Source organism: Chelonia mydas, chromosome 18 (genome assembly GCF_015237465.2).
Source record: "Chelonia mydas isolate rCheMyd1 chromosome 18, rCheMyd1.pri.v2, whole genome shotgun sequence".
Lineage (NCBI taxonomy): Eukaryota > Metazoa > Chordata > Testudines > Cheloniidae > Chelonia > Chelonia mydas.
The window spans coordinates 5,470,657-5,490,298 of NC_051258.2; the positions used below are offsets into that span (position 1 = coordinate 5,470,657).

Here is a 19,642-nt window from a genome sequence, read left to right on the forward strand (position 1 = left end):
CATGTCACCTGGTATCTTACATAATCCGTAATTAGTTAACTGCAGGACAGTCAAACAGCTCATTTTCCTCTCAAGGTGAGGTATAAAGCCACCAGCCAGCTGTGTGCCATGTTACATCACCTTATTCTTGAAGCCACAAACAGCTCATTCGCTCCCCAAGCCAGAGGCTTCCCCACTGCAGCTCAGTATGCCTAGAACAACATCCCTCGCTCTGTCACTCAGGGCACCAGCTCGGGGTTTCTGCCTTGCGGGGCATGCCAGGCTTCAGCTGTGGGGCCTCATGGACCCTTTGAAACCAGCTCACAACCCCACCAAGGGGTTTGAAAATATTTACCAGATCTCAGCTCAGGACAGCTCCAGCTGAATTGAATCCCTGCCGTCGCTACTCTCCTCCCACCACCCTTTGATTCTCTACGTAGTACGGCCAGTCTCGGTGAGAGATCCTTCTCCTTTGCAGTCCCTACTGGCTGGATCAGCCTCGCCATGGGTCTCTGCCTGAGTAACAGTCCATCTCCTTTTGTATTTCATCTGAAACGTTCTCCTGGGCCAACAGCTCATCCTCTCTCCAAAGGCCTGGGGAAGCGTTAGCAGAAAGTAGGCTCTGGTGAGGGAATGGCTCCCGGGAGCAACAATCCCGCTGCGGCCCATCTGAGTACCTAGGAGGTGGCCAGGCAATTCCTCGGGCCAGTCATAGCACGAAGGCAGCATGCGCAGCTAGCGTGAACAGTGAGGGTCAAAAATACCTGGCCAGGCAGCAGCTTTCTGTGAGCAGCTCAGATCCTCTTACTCAGGGTCAGTTTACACCAGGGATGCCAAGAATCAGGCCAGTGCTTTCTAAGGCAGCCTGCTTCTTGAATCACCGTATGTCACCAGTGCTGGGCGGGCCTGCCCAGTATACGGATTCACCTGAGTACCCCACCTCAGCTGTGCCCATCATAGCAGGGTCACCCCCAGGCAACCTGCACCCCCATCACGCCCCAGTACACTGTGTCACCCCAGGGGAGCCTGAACTCTGAGTATCTCCCACACACCAGGTCACCTCAGAGGACCCCACACGCCGACTGTGCCCTGTTCAATGGGTCACCCTGTACTTTGCACCGGGTACGCCAGGTCACCTCAGGGGATGCCCTACCCCAACTATCCCCGTTCACTGCGTCACCCTGTACCTTGACTGCCACGTACACCAGGTCACCTCAGGGGATCCCCTACCGCAACTATCCCGGTTCAGTGGGTCACCCCATTTCCCCCACACCCTGTCTGTGCCCCACCCATCCCCGTTCAATGGGTCACCCTGTACCCCCCCCCCCAGCTGTGCCCCTGCCCACGGGGTAACCCCTGGCCGCTCACACCCTGACTGCGCCCCGCACGTTTGTGTGTCAGCCTGGACCCCCCAGGCTCTGTCCCCCTCCCTGGCGGCTCCCTCCAGGGGGCTGCGCGCTCCCACCCTGGGGATCCGGGCTTCGCGGGCGGCAGGTGCGGGGGCGCTGGGGGCCCCAGGCCGGCCGCGGGGGGTGTGCGGGGCAGGGCCGGCGCTGATTGGCCGGGGGCGGGGCCCGGCCGCAGCCTGCGGGGCTCCGCGGTGCGGGGAGGGAGCGGGCAGTGCCAGGAGCGAGCCGGCAGCGCTGCCCCGAGCCGCTCGCTCTGCGCCCCCGCGTCCTGCCGATGCGCGCCCGGGGCCGCCCCTCGGGGGCCGCGCTGCCGGGGCCGTGCTCGTAGCGGGGCCCCGGGTCTCCGTCCTCGGGGCGCGGCGATGGAGCGCGCCCGCCCGCCGGGCCCGGGCCCGGGCTCGGTCTCGCCGCACGTGGACCTGGTGCTGGGCGCCACGGCCTGCTGCCTGGCCTGCGTCCTCACCAACCCGCTGGAGGTGGTCAAGACGCGGCTGCAGCTGCAGGGCGAGCTGCGCCCGCGGGGCACCTACCGCCGGCACTACCGCGGGGTGCTGCAGGCGCTGGGGGCGGTGAGCCGCGCCGACGGGCTGCGGGGGCTGCAGAAGGGGCTGGCGGCCGGGCTGCTCTACCAGGGGCTGATGAACGGGGTCCGCTTCTACTGCTACTCCCACGCCGAGGACCGCGGGCTCACGCAGCGGCCCGGCGGCACCGTGGCGGCCGGGGCCATCGCTGGGGCGCTGGGGGCGTTTGTGGGCAGCCCGGCGTATCTGGTGAGTACCCGCCGCGGCGCTGCCTGGGCCCCCTCCGCGCCCCCGGCGGCTGGTGCCTTCCCTGCTCAGCCCCTGCGGACACCTTCTGCCTCCTGAGCCATCCCCCTGCGCGGGCACTCGGAGGCAGGGTTCTTCTCCGCTTTCCCTCCCGAACCGCGGCTGGGCTGTGAAAACTGGACAGCTGCCGCGGCCGGCTCCAGAGGGGGCTGCATTTCCGTGCTGGGGGAAGCGACCCGCCTGCTGGCGTGTTGGGAGACCTGGCCCCCTGGGCAGATGCAATGGAAACTTCCCCTGCTGCTGTGTTTGCTGGAGGAATTCCCTCTGCGGTCAGCCTGAGTTAGGGGGAAAGCAGGTGTCTGGTGGGGGCAAGGAGGGGACAAGACTCCAGGTCTCCGCAGTGGCGGCTCCATGAATCGTCCCCTCAAAGCGGTGTGAGTCTCCAGAAGGGCTGAGGTGGGGGCAGCGCTGCGAGAGGTGGCTCTTGTGGGGCAGCTGGCACGCTGTGGTCACACAGTACCAGGCTAGTAGCAATCTGTTATCCCAGGAGACCCCTCCCGGGGGAGCAAACGAGATATTGGGCCACATCTCTTCAGGGAGCCCTGTCACGGGTGGCCATACAGCCTGCAAGCTGGTAGCTCTGTCCCCTCCCGTGGCTCTGGGTGGAGAATCACCCCCATAATAACAGGTTTCAGAGTAACAGCCGTGTTAGTCTGCCACAAGTACCCCCATAATAGAGACTCTGGGTCTGGAACGTATCAGCCCCAGTTGCGTTTTGCATGGAGATTCAGGGCTTGTTTGAACCCCAGGTGCAACCCACATGGGTGAAACTGATGCAAATGCTCGCGCGAACCCCGCCATGCCAAAGCCCCCAGGGCCCTGCAGGTGCAGCAGTAACAGTATGTGAGCTGATAACAACCTCCCGGTCACACCGAGCCGGCTGTCAACATTGGTGAGGGGCAGGAATCTATCCAACAGGTCTGGAAACCAAACGAACCCCTCTGAGACCGCAGAACGGAGCAGAAACAAAAGCAGGAGGGGAGGTTAACATTTGAGCCAGACCCAGGACCTCAGCGCGATGTTCTCAGCACCACCCTGCCCCATAGATACAAGGGAGGGCTAGAATATCACAGGAGCTAGCTGGCCCCGTTCTCCTGCAAGAAGATTTTAACTGTATCCTTGTCTCTGCTGCTTAAGGTGGAAAAGCTCATATGGTTCCCGAGAGGAGCGTGGGGTTCAAACCCCCCTCCCCCCCGGAGGCTTATGATTTCCCTTTGGTAGAAGTGACAGCTCCCATCCGGATAGCACCAGGGACTCTAATGAGAGAAAGTGGGTCAAACAGAAGGGGGTGGGAGGAGACGAGGGCTCCTGCCACCTGTAAAAGTTGTCATGAATGTGCATCGTGTTTATGCTGCATCGTGTGTCGGTGTCACTCAGTTGCCTCCGGCGACATTTCTGGGTCATTAAGGATCCTGTTCCCAGACTGGCCTGGGTTTGCATCTGGAGTCCCTGTGAAGCACCTGGTTTATGGCCCCCTTCCCAGCTCTGTCTGTATGAAGAATTCCCAAATCACCCCCCACAGCAGTGCCAGAGTGATGGCTCACAGGGGCCCTGCAGGGAACTTGAGCTGGGAGAGCAGCTGGCTGACTCTTCTGGCCCACAGCCATTGCCCCCACCTGCCCATCTTTGTGCTGCTGGAGGGGCTGGAGTATTTACAGAGCAGTCTGGGTGGGGTGGGTTCCAAGGGGCAATGAGTTCTAGAGGAGACTTTCAGCGCCCCGGACTCCTGGCTTCAATCTTAATAAGGTCGTGAGAGAGAGAGAGAGAGGGTTTGGTCTGGGCAAGTCCCTATCCATGCACCTCGCAAGGGTACCACCAGATCTGGTATGTTCTCTGCCGGGCAGACCTGGGAGTGAGCTTGGCTGAATCACTGCAGGTCACGGCTGAGGGGCCCCTCTAGGAGTGGGGGCAGACTAAGGAGACTGTGGGTCAGGATTGAGGGGCATTAGTAGAACTGTAGGGGAGAACCCAAGACAAAAGCAGAGGGGCTGTGGTCAGGACTGAGGGGCTTGGAGTGGGCTGCTCAGGACTGGACCAGCCTGGGTTCTGTGGGGCTGCCACAGTCATGGAATCCTAGACGATCAGGGTTGGAAGGGACCTCAGGAGGTCATCTAGTCAAACCCCCTGCTCAAAAGCAGGACCAATCCCCAATTTTTGCCCTGGAATCCCTAAATGGCCCCCTCAAGGATTGAGCTCACAACCCTGGGTTTAGCGGGCCAATGCTCAAACCACTGAGCTATCCCTCCCCCGGTGAAGCCTGAGCTGAGGTGGTGATGACCTTTATCAAGCCCTCTGCGTGGATGTTAGTTGGGCTCTGGAGAGGAGGTTGGCAGCTGCAAGAGAAGAAAACAACAGGGCTCAAAGTCTGAAAGGGAGCCAGGCAGAGATTCATGCAACCCACCCCCAGCTCCTCTCTGCTGGGGGGACAGGCAGACTTACAAAGAGGCAAATTGTTCATTTTCCCCAGATGCCTGAGCTCCCATGGGACCCTTTCCCCCTAGCTCTGTAGCAGGAGTGGGCAAACTTTTTGGCCCGAGGGCCACATTGGGGTTGCAAAACGATATGGAGGGCCAGGTAGGGAAGGCTGTGCCTCCCCAAACAGCCTGGCCCCTGGCCCCTATCTGCCCCCTCCCACTTCCTGCCCCCTGATTGCCCCCCAGAACCCCCGCCCCATCCAACCCCCCCTCCCCACTGCTCCCTGACTGACCCCGCCCAGAACCCCTGACTCATCCAACTGCTCCCTGTCCCCTGACTGCCGCCCCGGGACCCCCCGCTCCCTACCCCCTTACCATGCCAGAGCCAGCCATGCCGCCATGCTGCCCGGCAAGAGCGGCGGGCCAGAGCGCTGGCGGCGCGGCACGCTCAGGCTGCGGGGGAAGGGGGACAGCGGTGGAGGGGCCAGGGGCGAGCCTCCCCAGCCGGGAGCTCAGGGGCTGGGCAGGACAGTCCCGTGGGCCGTAGTTTGGCCACCTCTGCTCTATAGGATGCTCTGCAGCCGCAAATCAGTCTCATTAGACACAAACCCAGCCAGGTGGATGAAGGGTGAATGCGGATGGCGGAGTTATACTTTTCCCCCTCAGCTCTGATTTCGGAATCAAGTCTGCTGAGCTCACAGTCATTGTGAGGAAATCAAATGCCATCTGCTTCTGCCAAACGAAACAAAACAGGGGATGGACAGAGCCCCGCTCGTTAGCTTAGGAGAGGAAATTTGTGCTCTCCGGTGAGTCTGGGGAAGTAAATTCCTTCCTTGGTAATAAATCCACATGAGCCATTGGAGGTGCCAGTTGGTGACCAGTCAACTAGATCGCAAGCTCTTGATTGACTTCTAGCGTGTCAAGAAAGGGGGCAGCTGAATGGGCATAAGGATTTTTCCAGTGCTTTTCCTCCTGAAGGATCCTAGGGGCATGTACAGGAATCGCTTCACCCACTACTGTAAATGCAGCCATCTCTGGGGTGGGATGTGGCAGCTGTTCAGCCGCGCTCAGCAACACGATACAGCTGCTGAGGAGAGGAAGTGAGTGAGAATATCGTTTCCCATGGAGAGCACAGGGGTATTCAGGGAGGCAAAATGTACTTAACCAAAGCAGAATTTGGCCACAACGCTGGGGCTCATGCCTCTAAGCTAACAGGTATATGCCTAAAGTTAGGCTCCTAAATCCATGTTTAGGTGCCAACTTAAGTGACCTGATTTTTAAAAGTGCTGATCCCCCCAGCACCTCCCATTGATGCTGCTGGGTGCTCAGTACTCCACAAGCACCATGCTGGGGCTTAAAGACGCTGAGGGAACAGCGCCGCCTACGGGAAGCCCAGCACCACTTCCAGCAGCTCCCCTGCTCCTCCCCTGCGAAGGTCTGAAGCGTCGGAGCAGAGGAATTGAGACATGGATCAGACCAGGGGTCCAGCTACTCTAGGGTCATGTCCCAGCACCAGCTGCTTCGGAGGACAATGCAATAAACCCCGTAGTGGACCCATGGGGGGTAAATTAGAGAAGAAACTTCCTGTCCGTCAAGTTAGGCCCTTGTGAGGGGGCAGCCCAAGGCGGGGAGGATGCTGGCTCTCAATGTGGGTCACGCAGTGGTGGCACTTGGATCATTAGCAGCAGCACCTGGCGGGAGGGTTTGGGAAAGGACCTCCTGGACTTGGGCTCTTTGTGGGGGAGTCTGGAGAGCAGGGTGGGTCCCATGGGCGGTGGGTGCCCTGTTGTTTCCCACATCACTAGGACAGGTTGCAAGTTGGTGCCTGGATCTTCGCTCCCTTGCACTAGAAGACTCTAAGAGGAGCGGGAGTGGTTCAGTGGGGTGACTCCTGCTGTCCACGAGGGCCTGAGCCAGCCCCACCACGTGGGTGTCTAACTTGCTGCGGGGGGCTGGGTGTAGCCTGGCAGCTTGCTCCTTTCTAACCCGGCCTATTCCCTTTAATTGTGACAGGTCAAAACGCATCTGCAAGCCCAGACTGTGGCAGCCATGGCTGTGGGGCATCAGCACAACCACCAGGTGAGCAGAGGGTTCTGGGATCTGCCCAGTCTTCCCTGGTTTGTGCGTGTGACCTGGAGCAGTTGTTAACGCTGGTGGTGGGATGAGGAGTGTTGTGTGCACGGGATGCTGCGGGGACCGCGTGGCTGTGCTGGGTGTAGCGTGTGCGTTGTGTGTATGTCGGTGTTGGGGTTCCAGGGTGAGCTGCAGCTGGATCTCTCTCTCTCTTTGGGCCCCTCTTTTAAATGGAACCTCAGGGGTCACTTGGCTACAACACCCCCTCTTTACACATCATATTACCGCCTCTGACCCCTCTGGCTCTGGGTGTAGAATTCTCTCCAGAGCTTGTGACCAGTGTGAACTTGTGGTGCCTCTGGGCAGCTTGATCAAAGCCAAGTTTGGTTTACTGGTTCACAGAAATTTAACAAGCAGGGAAAAATGGGGTTAAAACAATAAAAGCCTAAACGCATTCTGTCTCACCTAACCTGAGCCCCTCCTTGCCAGTAGGTTCCAGGTAAGGCACCTAGCTGGGGGAGACAAGTTGCATCTTGTAATGGCTGCATCTTGGATAGTCTGTCACCCCATCAGTATCTCTGCCCCCTGAAATCACAGGTTCTCTTTTGATCCCTTCCACACTCCCGTCCCACCTGGTGATCTCCTGTGGTTTTGTGCTGAGCATCTGAACCTGGCCAGACTAGTTTCTGCGTTTCTCCAAACGGTCTGCTCTTTGCACAGTGGCTTCTTGGTGTTCTCCCACTGAGCACCAGGGGATTGATTCTGTCTTCAGCCGTTGTCCATGGGTTCTGCAGGAACCTTTTAGCCAGCAACACCTCAGCATCCAAACCCACAGAGATTATGTACAGTTATATTAGTAATAAAAATTAATAGAGAGAATTCCTATGTTCTCCACAGTAGGACGATGTGCAGAGGGGGTCTGAATGTATAGCACTATGGGGGTCGTGTGTGTGTGCTCATGAATGATGAGTGTGTGTGCTTGCGTGTGGATTTTGTGTAGTAAATCCGAGTGGGCCTGCATGGATGTGTAAGTGTGACATGCAGTGCATGCTGGCTCCATGTGTGCAAATCTAGTGGAAATGCCTGGGTGCCCATGAGAATGGCGTGTGCGGTAGATGTGTGTGCCTGAGTGTGGTGTGTGGCAGATGGTTACAAGTGTGTGCGATGGATGTGACATGAATGGTGGATGTGTGTGCATGTGTCCATGACACACGTGGCGCATGTGCGACATGTAGCAACACGTGCTGTCTGTGTGTGCTGGATGTTCTGTCCGGCCTGTGGAGTGCAGGACCCTTGCACTTGAATGGCACAGGGAACCACTGGGTTTTCATGCCTGTTCCCCTGGAACGCACTGGTCCTGTTCCCTCCGGGCGCCCCCTTTGTTGAGGCTCCCGCAGCTGCCTTGCTCTGTACACACTCCCATGAATGCTCCTGAAGATGATGACACAGAGTGTTTTTCAAGAAGAAAGTTGCTGAATGGGAGGAACGGGCCTGGGCAGGCGAGGTGGGGGGGACGGATTGTTGTCATGGGCCATTTGCTGCTGGGGACTCTGGTGACGTTGGCCCCACCAGGCTGTTTGTGTTTCTCTGTGTGGCAGCTGCACGAAGCAGGTTCCAAAGTCCTCGGCACTTTTATTGGCTCCACTCCTAGGGGCGGAGGAAGCAAAGGCCTCCTCATGGGCTGGAGGTACAGTTTGGCCAGGACACACCGTACAGACAGCAGTCTGTCCCAGACTGCTGGGTGTAGCCGCAAAGTTGCCTGTAAGGGGATTATGTAAGTGGAATCCTGCCAGCTATTGGGTCTAGTGCAGCCCCGCTTCTCTCAGATACTAACTTACAGGCAGACCCTCTGCCAGGCTGCATCCTTGGCACAGGCTCGCTCAGGTGGCCCTGAGCCACATCAGAGCCACTGACTGGGTGCAGCACGCCCTGCCCACTGCAGTACTGGATTGACCCAGAGATCCCTAAATCCTCCTGTTTTCTGCCACTTTAATATCTCATCATCTGTCTGATTCTCTGCCTAGGGTGTCTCCAGCGCCTTTGAGACCATCTACAGGAAGCAGGGGCTTGTGGGCCTGTGGCGGGGTGTGAATGGCGCTGTGCCCCGCGTCATGGTGGGCTCTGCAGTGCAGTTGGCCACCTTTGCGTCAGCCAAAGAGTGGGTCGAGAAGCTCAAGGTGAGCAGTGGTGGGAGGGGCTGCTTGGCCCCTAAGGGGTGAGAGATGGGCAGGGCCATGGGGCCTGGCTCTGGAGTAGTGTTGCCAACTTTCTAATTGCAGAAAACCGAACACCCTTGCCACACCACGCCCTTCTCCGAGGCCCCTTCTCCACCCCACCACTTCTTCAGGCCCCGCCCCTGCTCACTCTATCCCCCCTCCCTCTGTTGCTTGCTCTCCCCCACCCTTGCTCACTTGCTCATTTTCACCGGGCTGGGGCAGGGAGTTGGGGTGCGGGAGGGAGTGAGGGCTCCACCTGTGGGTGCAGGCTCTGGGGTAGGGCTAGAAATGAGGGGTTCAGGGTGACGGAGGGAGGGAAGGCTGGGCATGCGGGCTCCAGGCTGGGACTGAGGGGTTCAGAGTGTGGGAGTGGTCTCAGGGCTGGGGCAGGGGATTGGGGTGCAGAAGGGGGTTTGGGATGTGGGCTCAAGGCGGCACTGACCTCAGGTGGCCCTGGCATTTTCCAGGGATGGAGGAAGTCTGCGCAGCTCCTTCGGCAGCATGTTGCTCCGGCTCGTAGGCAGAGGGGCAGCCAGGGGGCTCTGTGCCGCCCCTGCTCGCAGGCATCACCCCTGCAGCTCCCACTGGCCACGCGGTTCCTGGCTAATGGGAGCTAAGGAGCTGGCACTTGGGGCAGCGCCTGCGGGCTGGAACTGCGTACAGAGCCCCCTGGCTGCCTCTCCACCCAGGAGCTGGAGGGACATGCTGCCACTTCCCAGGAGCCACGTGGAGCCAGGCATGTAGTCTGCCTTAGCCTCGCTGTGGCAAACCAGACTTTTAGCAGCCCTGTCGGCAGTGCTGATGGGAGCTGCCAGGGTCCCTTTTCGACCAGGCGTCTGATCGAAAACCAGACGCCTGACAGCCCTGCTCTGGAGTGTGGGACGGGAGGTATCCAGGGGTTAGGTTTGGTCTATCCCCTTCTCGTGGGCCAGTCTCTGGAGCCATCCCTGCCCCAGCCTTTAAATTTGCACCCCAGCAGACGGGACGCTTAGCACAACACCCACTTCTCGGGCATAAAAGATCCCAGGCGCCATCTGTGGTACTGTGGGCCTCTAAGGCCTGTCATTTTAGACAAGCAGCCACAAAGCCCTGGCCTGGTTTCTGGGGCCATCTGTGTCCCAAGGCCCCTGGTCCAGTCGCTTGCAGCATCTCTTCAGAGATGATGCTCATGCCGCGGCTCCCCACACAGGGCTCCTTGCCTTCATTTCCCCCTGCTTTAGATCCCCAAGGAGGAATCCGTCCTTTGTGTGTCGATGCAGCTGCCCCCGTGGAATGACCCCACTCCTGGGAAGCAAACCCAGGGCTCCAATGGGGCAGTGCAGCGTGCCAACTGCTGAGCCAGGCAGCTTCTTATTCATTCATCCAGGCTCTGTAGACGTGGGGATCAGGGAAGGAAGGGCAGCCACCAGCAGGGGAAATCTCTGTTGCGCCTCCCTCTGTTGTAGGAACGCCGCAGCTATCTTCCTTGCCACAGATTCATTCACATGATCTACCAAAATAGCCCACGACGCCAGCTCCCCTGCCGTACACCCTCCAAGGTGGACTGGAGAGAGCGGGGACTGGTGTCAATTTCACATGGGTCTTTGTTCCCTTAGAGACAGTGGTGCCTATTCCCCTAATCAGGTCTGACTCAGGCCTTCATGATCAGCAAAGCAAGCAGCTGCTGGGCTGCCAGATTTAACCCCCCACCTCTGCTCCAACTCCCCAGAAGTGGGGGTGGGTGGGGGGGAGTGAGGTGGTCTCATAGCCTGCCCTCCCCCCCACTGGCCACTCAGATTGACAGGCTGGCTCTGCTCCTAACCTAACTCAGAAAAACACAGCACTGCTGCCCTCGAGTGGATCCCTCCCTGGCCCCCAGCGCTGACTCGGTGCTTTCCCACCACGAGATCAACAGGGCTCTGGTGCGGGCGAACATGCAGAAAGGCGAGCGGAACTGACGCACTGCTTAAAACACACTTTATCCTGGCTTTTCGCCTGGATCATCAAAGCTAAAAATAACAGCGGGGCGGGTGAGCTGGCGGGGGCACCCCGGCTGCTCCCAGCCCACGGGAAAATAAACAGCTGCCTGAAGAGGACACGCAGAGGGCAGGGCCACCTCCCCTCATGCTGTCGGGGCCAGTTGCTGCTCTGACAGGCCCATCTGTTGCCCCCTAGGGGCTGGGAATTAATTGCACCTCTGTGTCTCGAGAGACGGGTTCTCGGGCCCACGTGAATCAGCATTTCGTCATCCTGGTGGTTCAGGATTCGGATCCAGGGCCCCAGTTCGGCCCATTAGAGAGATGGAGGGAACCAGCCATGTTTGGAGCGGATCTGGCTCAGCTTTTGAACACTTCCAAGGTTCAGGGGTGGGTGGGGCGTCAGATTCAAGGGTTTGGTTCGACCCATGACGCGGAAGGGAGCATTTGTGAAATTTGGATCCAGCCTCATGTTTCTGGCCCTGCCCAGGAGCTCAGGGGTGTCTGGATTTGGGTTTGGGCCTGGGGCTTTCCCCACCCTCAGTGGGCATGGTGGGTCACCTCGAGGAGTATTGGATCCCTATACAGCCTCATCTCTCTCTCTCCCCCTCCCCCCCCCCCCCCCAATTTACCTTGCTTGCTCCCTGCATGCGCCTGTCATCTTCGTTGCTCTGGCAATGGTGTGTTCTCGTGCTCATGGCAATGCGTGGCCGCTGCATCACAAGCAGCAGGATCTGGTGCGGGGTTGAGTGTAACTGGTCCCCTGTCTGGCAGTGGTTCAAGGAGGGCAGCTGGATGGTGGCCTTGGCGGGAGGCATGATCAGCAGCGTGGCGGTGGCCGTGGCGATGACTCCCTTCGACGTGGTCAGCACCAGGCTCTATAACCAGCCCGTGGATGAGCGGGGCATGGTAAGTCTGTCCCGCAGGTGGGAGGCCAGGATCCCCATTTACTGATAGCTGAGCTGTACGAGCAGGCTGCCGAATTGTGGGGCTTGCATCCCAGAGGTTCCTGGCTCACCTCCCTGTGCTCAGCCCACTAGGCTATGCTACCTGGAGCATCTTCACGTGCACCAGTCTGCTGAATGCACTCAACTTCACGGTATTTAGAAGCAAAATCCACACCATGCTGCTCAAGGCCGGGCACAGGTGGTCAGGCCCGGACTAAACCGACACCACCCACCTTCTAGCCGCTATGTGCCAGCCTCACAGTGAGTGACCAGCTGAGCCATGCACCCTCCTGAGCCCGGCTGGACTATGGGGCAGTGAATCCCAGAACGGTGGGGCCTCTTGGAGAGCTGACAACTCCCAGGGCTTCCAGTGCAGGGCTGCTCATTTGAGCATCTCTGCTCAGCTGACCTTTGCTGAGGTGGGGCCTGGCTGCTGGGGGACCCAACCCGTAGAAGGGCTCCACTGATCAGAGTCGACAGTTTTCCACCCAGACGCCGGTACAGACTGGGGAGAATAGGTGGGAAAGCCCCCTGAAGCTGGCTGCACCCATGTTCTGCACTGGCTGAGGAGCGTGTGTTGGTGTCTGTTGCAATAGTCCAGCCTGAGAGCTCACAAAGACATGAGAACGCTCACGAGGTCCAGATACAGGGTGAATGGTTCCCAATGGAGATGGAGGATACCTGGTGGCATTAGGCCTCGTCTTGTCCACAAAACTGCAACATCTGGCAGGTTTTCATTTGAAAAGAAAAGACCCAGATTCTGCCCTCAGTTACTCAATCTCACTTTGGGGTAACTGGCAACACCGTCTGGCTCATTAATGGCTCTGTTATTGAACTGTGGATTTTCAATACTTTACCTCTTTCAATGCCAAACCCACCCTTTTGTGAAAATGATACAAAAGGTGCGTCAAGCTGCCCTGGTGGCTCAAGAGTGTGAGTGCCAACCTCAGAGCAGACTGTTAAGAATCAGGGCACAAACTGCAAACTGGTTGTGAGTCATAGAATCATAGAATACCAGGGTTGGAAGGGACCTCGGGAGGTCATCTAGTCCAACCCCCTGCTCAAAGCAGGACCAACCCCCAACTAAATCATCCCAGCCAGGGCTTTGTCAAGCCTGACCTTAAAAACCTCTAAGGAAGGAGATTCTACCACCTCCCTAGGTAATACATTCCAGTGTTTCACCACTCTCTTGGTGAAAAAGTTTTTCCTAATATCCAACCTAAACCTCCCCCACTGCAACTTGAGACCATTACTCCTTGTCCTGTCCTCTTCTACCACTGAGAATAGTCTAGAACCATCCTCTCTGGAATCACCTCTCAGGTAGTTGAAAGCAGCTATCAAATCCCCCCTCATTCTTCTCTTCCGCAGACTAAACAACGCCAGTTCCCTCAGCCTCTCCTCATAAGTCATGTGTTCCAGTCCCCTAATCATTTTTGTTGCCCTTCGCTGGACTCTCTCCCATTTATCCACATCCTTCTTGTAGTGTGGGGCCCAAAACTGGACACAGTACTCCAGATGAGGCCTCACCAATGTCGAATAGAGGGGAACGATCACGTCCCTCGATGTGCTCGCTATGCCCCTATTTATACATCCCAAAATGCCATTTAAGTCCTCTAATAAGCAGGCTCTGTGTGTCCTTCAGGGCTAACCCACACCAAACACTGGGCTTGTGCTTAGAATTCCTCGCCCCTTAGAGTCCAAGCAGGCATAAAAGACACAAGTTCCTCCTCCTTAGGGCTTTTTATTCCTTCCCTGCTTCTGCTTCAAGTTGCAAATTCAGCTGTTGGAAGGAATTCAGTTACAAGTATCCTCTTCATGGGGGGGGGGGGGGGGGGGGGGGGGAAGCAATCAACAAAGTCTTTTGTCCTCTGATGTTCCACAATGCTTTGCCTGGCGTTGATGGGCCTCTTTCGTTGGGCAGAAGCCAACACCTGTTGGAAACGAGTATTTCACATTTGTTAATGCTTCTCTCCTGCCTGATGACTTACCGTTAGACAGCAAACACTTTAAATATTACTTTCTAACGGGGGATTCAGATATTGTGAGATGAATGCAGGCAACTATGTACCAGCATTTCATAAAGTCTAAAGACATTTATATAACTCTAGTTCCTGTTTTAACAATGATGAACCAGACTGGTATGTGTTTGTCACTGGTCCGTTGAGACCTAGGGGCCATGCACTGCAAACGTCACAAGCTGTAATTTGGGAGTGGGAAGATGGGGGGGACTATAAAATAGTCAGAACTGCTTGTGCCTCAATTTTTCCATCAGTAAAATGGGGCCAAGTAGCATTGGCTTCCCCCAAAGAGACGAGTGTGAGAACTAACTAACCACTGTCTGCAGCATGTAGAGATCCTCACATAAGGGGCTCAGAGCATTGTGAATTATTCTGTTTATTGAGCTCAGGGAGGGCAGGGGGCAGAGTTTTCAGTAGTGCTCCGCACTAACCATGCACGGCTCTTCTGAAAATCTGGCCTGGCTTGGACGTTAAAGTGGGAGAATATCAAGCAGGAGTAGAGAGGCAGAGTTAACTCTGTGTACAGCATTCAACCATTCCTGGAGCCTGTGGCCAGTTCTGGTGTCCACACATCGAAAGGGATGTTGACAATTTGCCAAGTGTCAGAAAGATGCCACAGGAATGCCCTGAAGTCTGGGAAACTAGTGAAAGGTTAGAGAAGCTCTGGCAATTTCGTTTCATAAGAGAAGGTGAAGAGGTGACTTGATTACAGTCTACGTGAATATGTGGGGAAGGGATTTCTGGTGGTAGGTGGTTCTTTTAATCTAGCAGAAAAAGACAATGAGATCCAGCGGCTGGAAGCTGAAGTTAGACAGTCAGACTAGAAATAACGTGCTTGTTACTAACAGGGAGGAATTAATCCTTGGGAGTGGTGGAGTCTCCAGCAATCGGAGTCTGTAACTCAGGACTGGGATGTCTTTTTAAATGAGACGCTGTAGCTCAGCCAGAAGTTATGGGCTTGCTGCAGAAATTATTGGCTGAGGTTCTCTGGCCTGTCTCAGACGGGAGGGCTGGCTAGATGGTCCTCGTGGTCCTTGCTGGCCTTACAATGAGTGAGTTACAATAGCACGTAGACCAGATCCATGTATATTAAACGTGAGCGGGGTCCTGTGTGTGCTGGGGCAGGTTTCTGATACCTCTCTGTGTCTCCTGTCCCCAGGGGAAGCACTACCGAGGGTTCCTCGACTGCTTTGTGCAGATCTCCAGAAAAGAGGGCATCCTGGCTCTGTACAAAGGGATCGGACCTGCCTACCTCCGTCTGGGGCCTCACACCATCCTCAGCCTGCTCTTCTGGGACGAACTCAGGAAGCTCACCTACCGCCACCAGCAACATGGAGTTTAAGCCCCTGCGGCCATGTGGGCAGATCCTGCCACGAGATCATCTGCACATGGATTCTGGGATCTCTCTGCCAGCCTGATGGGACCAGAAGTGAGGGACGGGGGATACGGCAGTATAGGAGCCCAGACAGTCAGCTCGGGACTTTCGGGGGGTGCTGAAATCCCCCAGATTTGTAGGGTTTCAGGAGAGAGGAGCTCTGTGTCCAACTCCACTGCCTACAAGAAGCTCCCACCTGCAGACACTTCTCCGAGCGAGAATGGGCTTCCGTCCAGGAGCGCTGGCCAGCTGCTGTGGAGCGAGAGGGAGCTGTCCTCTATGTATGTGCCTGGGAGCCAGGAGGTCTGAGTTCTGATCCCAGCTCTGACACAGACTCCCTTCTGGGGCCTTGGGCAAGCCCATGTCCCTGCTCCGTCCCTCAGTTTCCCCATCTGAGGCATGGGGATCAGAGGGCAGTTGTGAGGATTAAATGACCTGACGTTTTGCAAAGTGCTTTGATGCTGTAAAGAGCTGGGTAGATACATGTGCCAGGTGGATTCTTGCCAGGTTAACTTGGCCTTCGAAGGACTTAAAGGACCCAGTGCCATTCCTAAGCGTTGTTCAAGGAGGAGTTCCCCGGTGTAGGCCTTGGACTTCTTCCCTGAGTAAATCGCATTTAACCCTAATGGGAGCTGCTGCAGGGAAGAGTGGACTGTCATGGACAGGGTACAAAGATTTCAGTCTGGAGGCAAATCCTGCAGCAGTCTGTCCTACAGAGCACGTACCCGGCAATGTCTGAGTTCCAGCGTGGTCCCAGCCTGGGTTGCCCATGAACCTCGCTGTGCCCATCCCTGTCCCGGGAGAAGTTCCAGGCGCTCAGACACCAGGCACGGCACAGGAACCAAAATCAACTGGGAAGCAAATTGGTGAGGGGCTGCCCCTAGATGAGGCCGTGGAGCCCCACAGCTGCGGGGCAAGGAGGGCAGCGCAGGCATGGGTTTCACAGTGAATTTGATTTGCTAGTTTGGGGTTAACTTTCGACACTTGCTTCCCCTGGCCTTGTAAGGCAGGAACGCCCCACATCACCACCTCCCCACATTCCTGCTCAGTCCGATTCCAGGGACGAGTTCAGCTTCTCTGCTCAGCCCAGCGGCACCCGGAGGTGCAGGCTGCACTCGGTGTTCCAAGGTCCTTGCACGCAGCCCGGGGCAAGTGAGGGAGGCAGGTGCAGGGGTGGATGCTGTGCCACAGGCCAGGTCAGTGGGGCCTGCTCCTGCCCTCCCAGCGGGCAAGCAGGAGAACATCTTCCTGAGCAAGGGAGACGTCTAAGTCCTGGGCTCTGCCACGTCTCTAAGCCTTAATCTCACCCTGCCCTAGTGCCTGGCAGGCGCTGGGTGCGCCTAAGCCAGTGCTGCCCACTCTGTGCAGGGCGTTCACTTCTACTCAGCAGATGCTGGAATCTGAGCCCCAGCTCCGGGCCGCTTGCAGCAATCAAATAAAAGATTCTTTTCTACTTTTTTATTTTTACATCTCTCCAGCAGGTTTTTATTTTGCTGCTGAACCAGGTTCCTTTCCCTCTTCCCCGCAGCAACCACCTGCTTCTGCTGGGAGTACAGTGCCCAAATCACACCTGCATCACACCCAGCTCAGCGTGTTGCCAGTGAATGCTGCTGGGGGGAGATCTGGGGACTGGCCTCCCGGCTGGGAATTTCAGGCACCAGCAAGTTTGAACCGATGCAGGGGCATCTCTGGTATTGCCAAGGGAACGTGGCAGCAGTGGGCTCTCCCTGTACCCTCACACCTGGAAAAGGAGATGAGATCACTGCGTCAGTGCGGAGCTGGGCACTCTCGTGACAGATTTCAATTCTCCCCCACCCTCGGGCCAGCACCGCCACGGGAGCGTTTGGCTTTCAGGCTTGCCGTGCTCTGCTGCTTTGGAGGAAGTTCCCCGGGGTTGTTCAGGGCAGCAGGGCTGCCCTCGCTCCAGGCCTTCAGCGGGGCACTAGGATGGAGGGCAGGCTAGGAGCTGAGCTTTTGAGAATCTGGCCCTTAGCAGAGCCAACTTTAACAATCACCCTTAGACTTGCTCTGAGCAGAGGGAGCTGAGGGGCCGATAAACTGCTGTCAGCCTTTGTGTCCTGCCTGCACAGCTTCCCCGGCCATTGTAGCTGCCCGGGGTGGGGCAACTGTGCCTCCCCATAACACGGTATGGCTCTTGGTCCCCCTCTGGTGGCTAGACATGCATGGAGATTTGTGGGGGTGGTACTGCCTGGAGACAAACAGCTCAGGCCGTAAAGCTGTAGGCGTTGGCTCAGGAGGTCCCAGGCTCAACCCCCACTGGCAAAACAAAGCCACGGGAGATGGTTAGAAATACACCAGTGCATACGAGGCTTAAAGACTTGGGGGAGGGATAGCTCAGTGGTTTGAGCATTGGCCTGCTAAACCCAGGGTTGTGAGTTCAATCCTTGAAAGGGCCATTTAGGGATCGGGGGCAAAAATTGGGGATTGGCCCTGCTTTGAGCAGGGGGGTTGGATAGATGACCTCCTGAGGTCCCTTCCAACCTTGAGTTTCTATGACTGCACCTGCACTAGAGAACTGAGCCATTAGTGACTGCAGCAGGGCAAGGCCCTGCAGCGCAGTGTTGACAGTTAGCCATGCAGGTTTGGGGAGGCTTTTGCTCCAACCCGATACTTGCCCTGTATGGGAGCAGCAGGCACCCTGCCCTGTGGCCTGAGAGCACACCCCATTCATTCTGGCACCTTGAACAGGGATTCTGCAACTGGAATTTAGTGATCAGGTCCCCTGTATGAGCCAGAATTGAATCCAGCTCCCCAGTGTCGGGGTAAACAGCAGTAATGACGTATGTCTGGCTCTTGATGTCTGGGGATCCAGGCCACAGTGTAAGAAGGGACCGATGTGTGCTCTTCCCTAGCTGACTGTTGGTGTATTTTGTGGGAGGAAAGGAGGTGATCAAATCCAGAGGGGTGCTCCAGGGGAAAGTGCAAAGAAAAACCAGTGCAGCTAACGGGGCCCATCAGAGCAAGGCCAGGCTCTGAGCCCCTTGCTGAGGAAGTGGAAGGGCAGCGCCATGCAGACAGCCTGGGAGTGCAATGCCAGAGAGCAGCAGAATTGGGCAGGGAGCAGCCATCTGGGGGGCACAGATAACATGGTGCCTGCCAGGGGCCGCTTAAGATGCTGTGCTGCACACACCTTTAGAGATTTGCAGTGGACCCCCGGCACTTCCCCTGCTGCTGCTACCACCGCCCCCAGACCTGGTGCTGCTGGGTTGGAGGCTTCCCCACTCTGGCACTGCCAGTGCAGAAGGTGGGGACCCGCAAAGATTCTAAAAATTAACAAAAAGAAAAGGAGGACTTGTGGCACCTTAGAGACTAACCAATTTATTTGAGCATGAGCTTTCGTGAGCTACAGCTCACTTCATCGGATGCATACTGTGGAAATCGCAGAAGACACAATGTCTTCTGCGATTTCCACAGTATGCATCCGATGAAGTGAGCTGTAGCTCACGAAGGCTCATGCTCAAATAAATTGGTTAGTCTCTAAGGTGCCACAAGTCCTCCTTTTCTTTTTGCGAATACAGACTAACACGGCTGTTACTCTAAAAATTAACACTGGCCACTCCAGGCTTGTATTAAACTCCCAAGGTCACAGCTTCTCTCTGACCTTGGATTGGTAGCTGCTGCCACCACCCAAATGAAAAGAAACCCTTTGAAACCAGGAAGGCACATTTGGGAATTCCTTCCTGTAGGGCACCCTCAAGCCCTTTCACGCCCCCTCCCAGGAAGATCTGAGAAAGAAAAACAAAGGAAATCAGCTGTTGCCACCAGCTAATTAAAACAACACCTGCACAAACCTCTTAGGACCCCAAAACCCCAATCCTGTTCTTAAAAAAGGTAAATTTTATTAAAAACAAATACACCTGGAACGTAGGCTATTGCTAGATTTAAAAAACCCACTTACAAAATTTAAACATCAAGAATAACCTTCTTGAGGTCCAGCTTAAAGGTTACAAGTAAAGCAAAAAGCATTTGGGGTTTAGCACAGAGGAGTCCACAAGCCAATAAAAAATAAAAGGAATAACCCTGATCGCGGCTTTCTAGACATTCCCTGATTTACTTGCATTTTGTGGGGTTTCGATAAGCAACCTTTAGGTATGATCTGATGGTTTTTCATACCTGGCTTTCAGCTTCTCACAGCATAACTGTTTCCTGTTCCCCTCTTTCTAGGAGAAAAACAACACACAGACAAAGAAGTTTTTTCCCAATTTTAAAAAGTTCTTGCCCTCCCCTTCATTTATCACACCCCAGCCTGGGGCTACAGAGGCTATTGGGCCCCAGTGACAGATCCTGGGATGAACTGGACCAGGCCAGGATGAACTGGGCCACGCCAGGATGAAAGACCCCCTCGGCCTTTGCAAGCGACTGAGACCTGCTCCCTGGGTAGGCAATACCCTCAGCCAAAGCTGCCCTT

The 19,642-nt window shown here is 56.3% G+C and overlaps 1 protein-coding gene across 1 annotated transcript; it reads left to right on the top strand.

Moving 5' to 3' along the window:
- Positions 1-1,592: 1,592 nt before the first annotated feature.
- Positions 1,593-16,674, top strand: SLC25A34 (solute carrier family 25 member 34). The gene is made up of 5 exons (XM_037881494.2): positions 1,593-2,158; positions 6,643-6,708; positions 8,727-8,879; positions 11,648-11,782; positions 14,998-16,674. The coding sequence occupies exons 1-5, from the start codon at positions 1,751-1,753 to the stop codon at positions 15,178-15,180; spliced, it is 945 nt and encodes a 314-aa protein (XP_037737422.1). The 5' UTR covers positions 1,593-1,750; the 3' UTR covers positions 15,181-16,674.
- Positions 16,675-19,642: the final 2,968 nt, after the last annotated feature.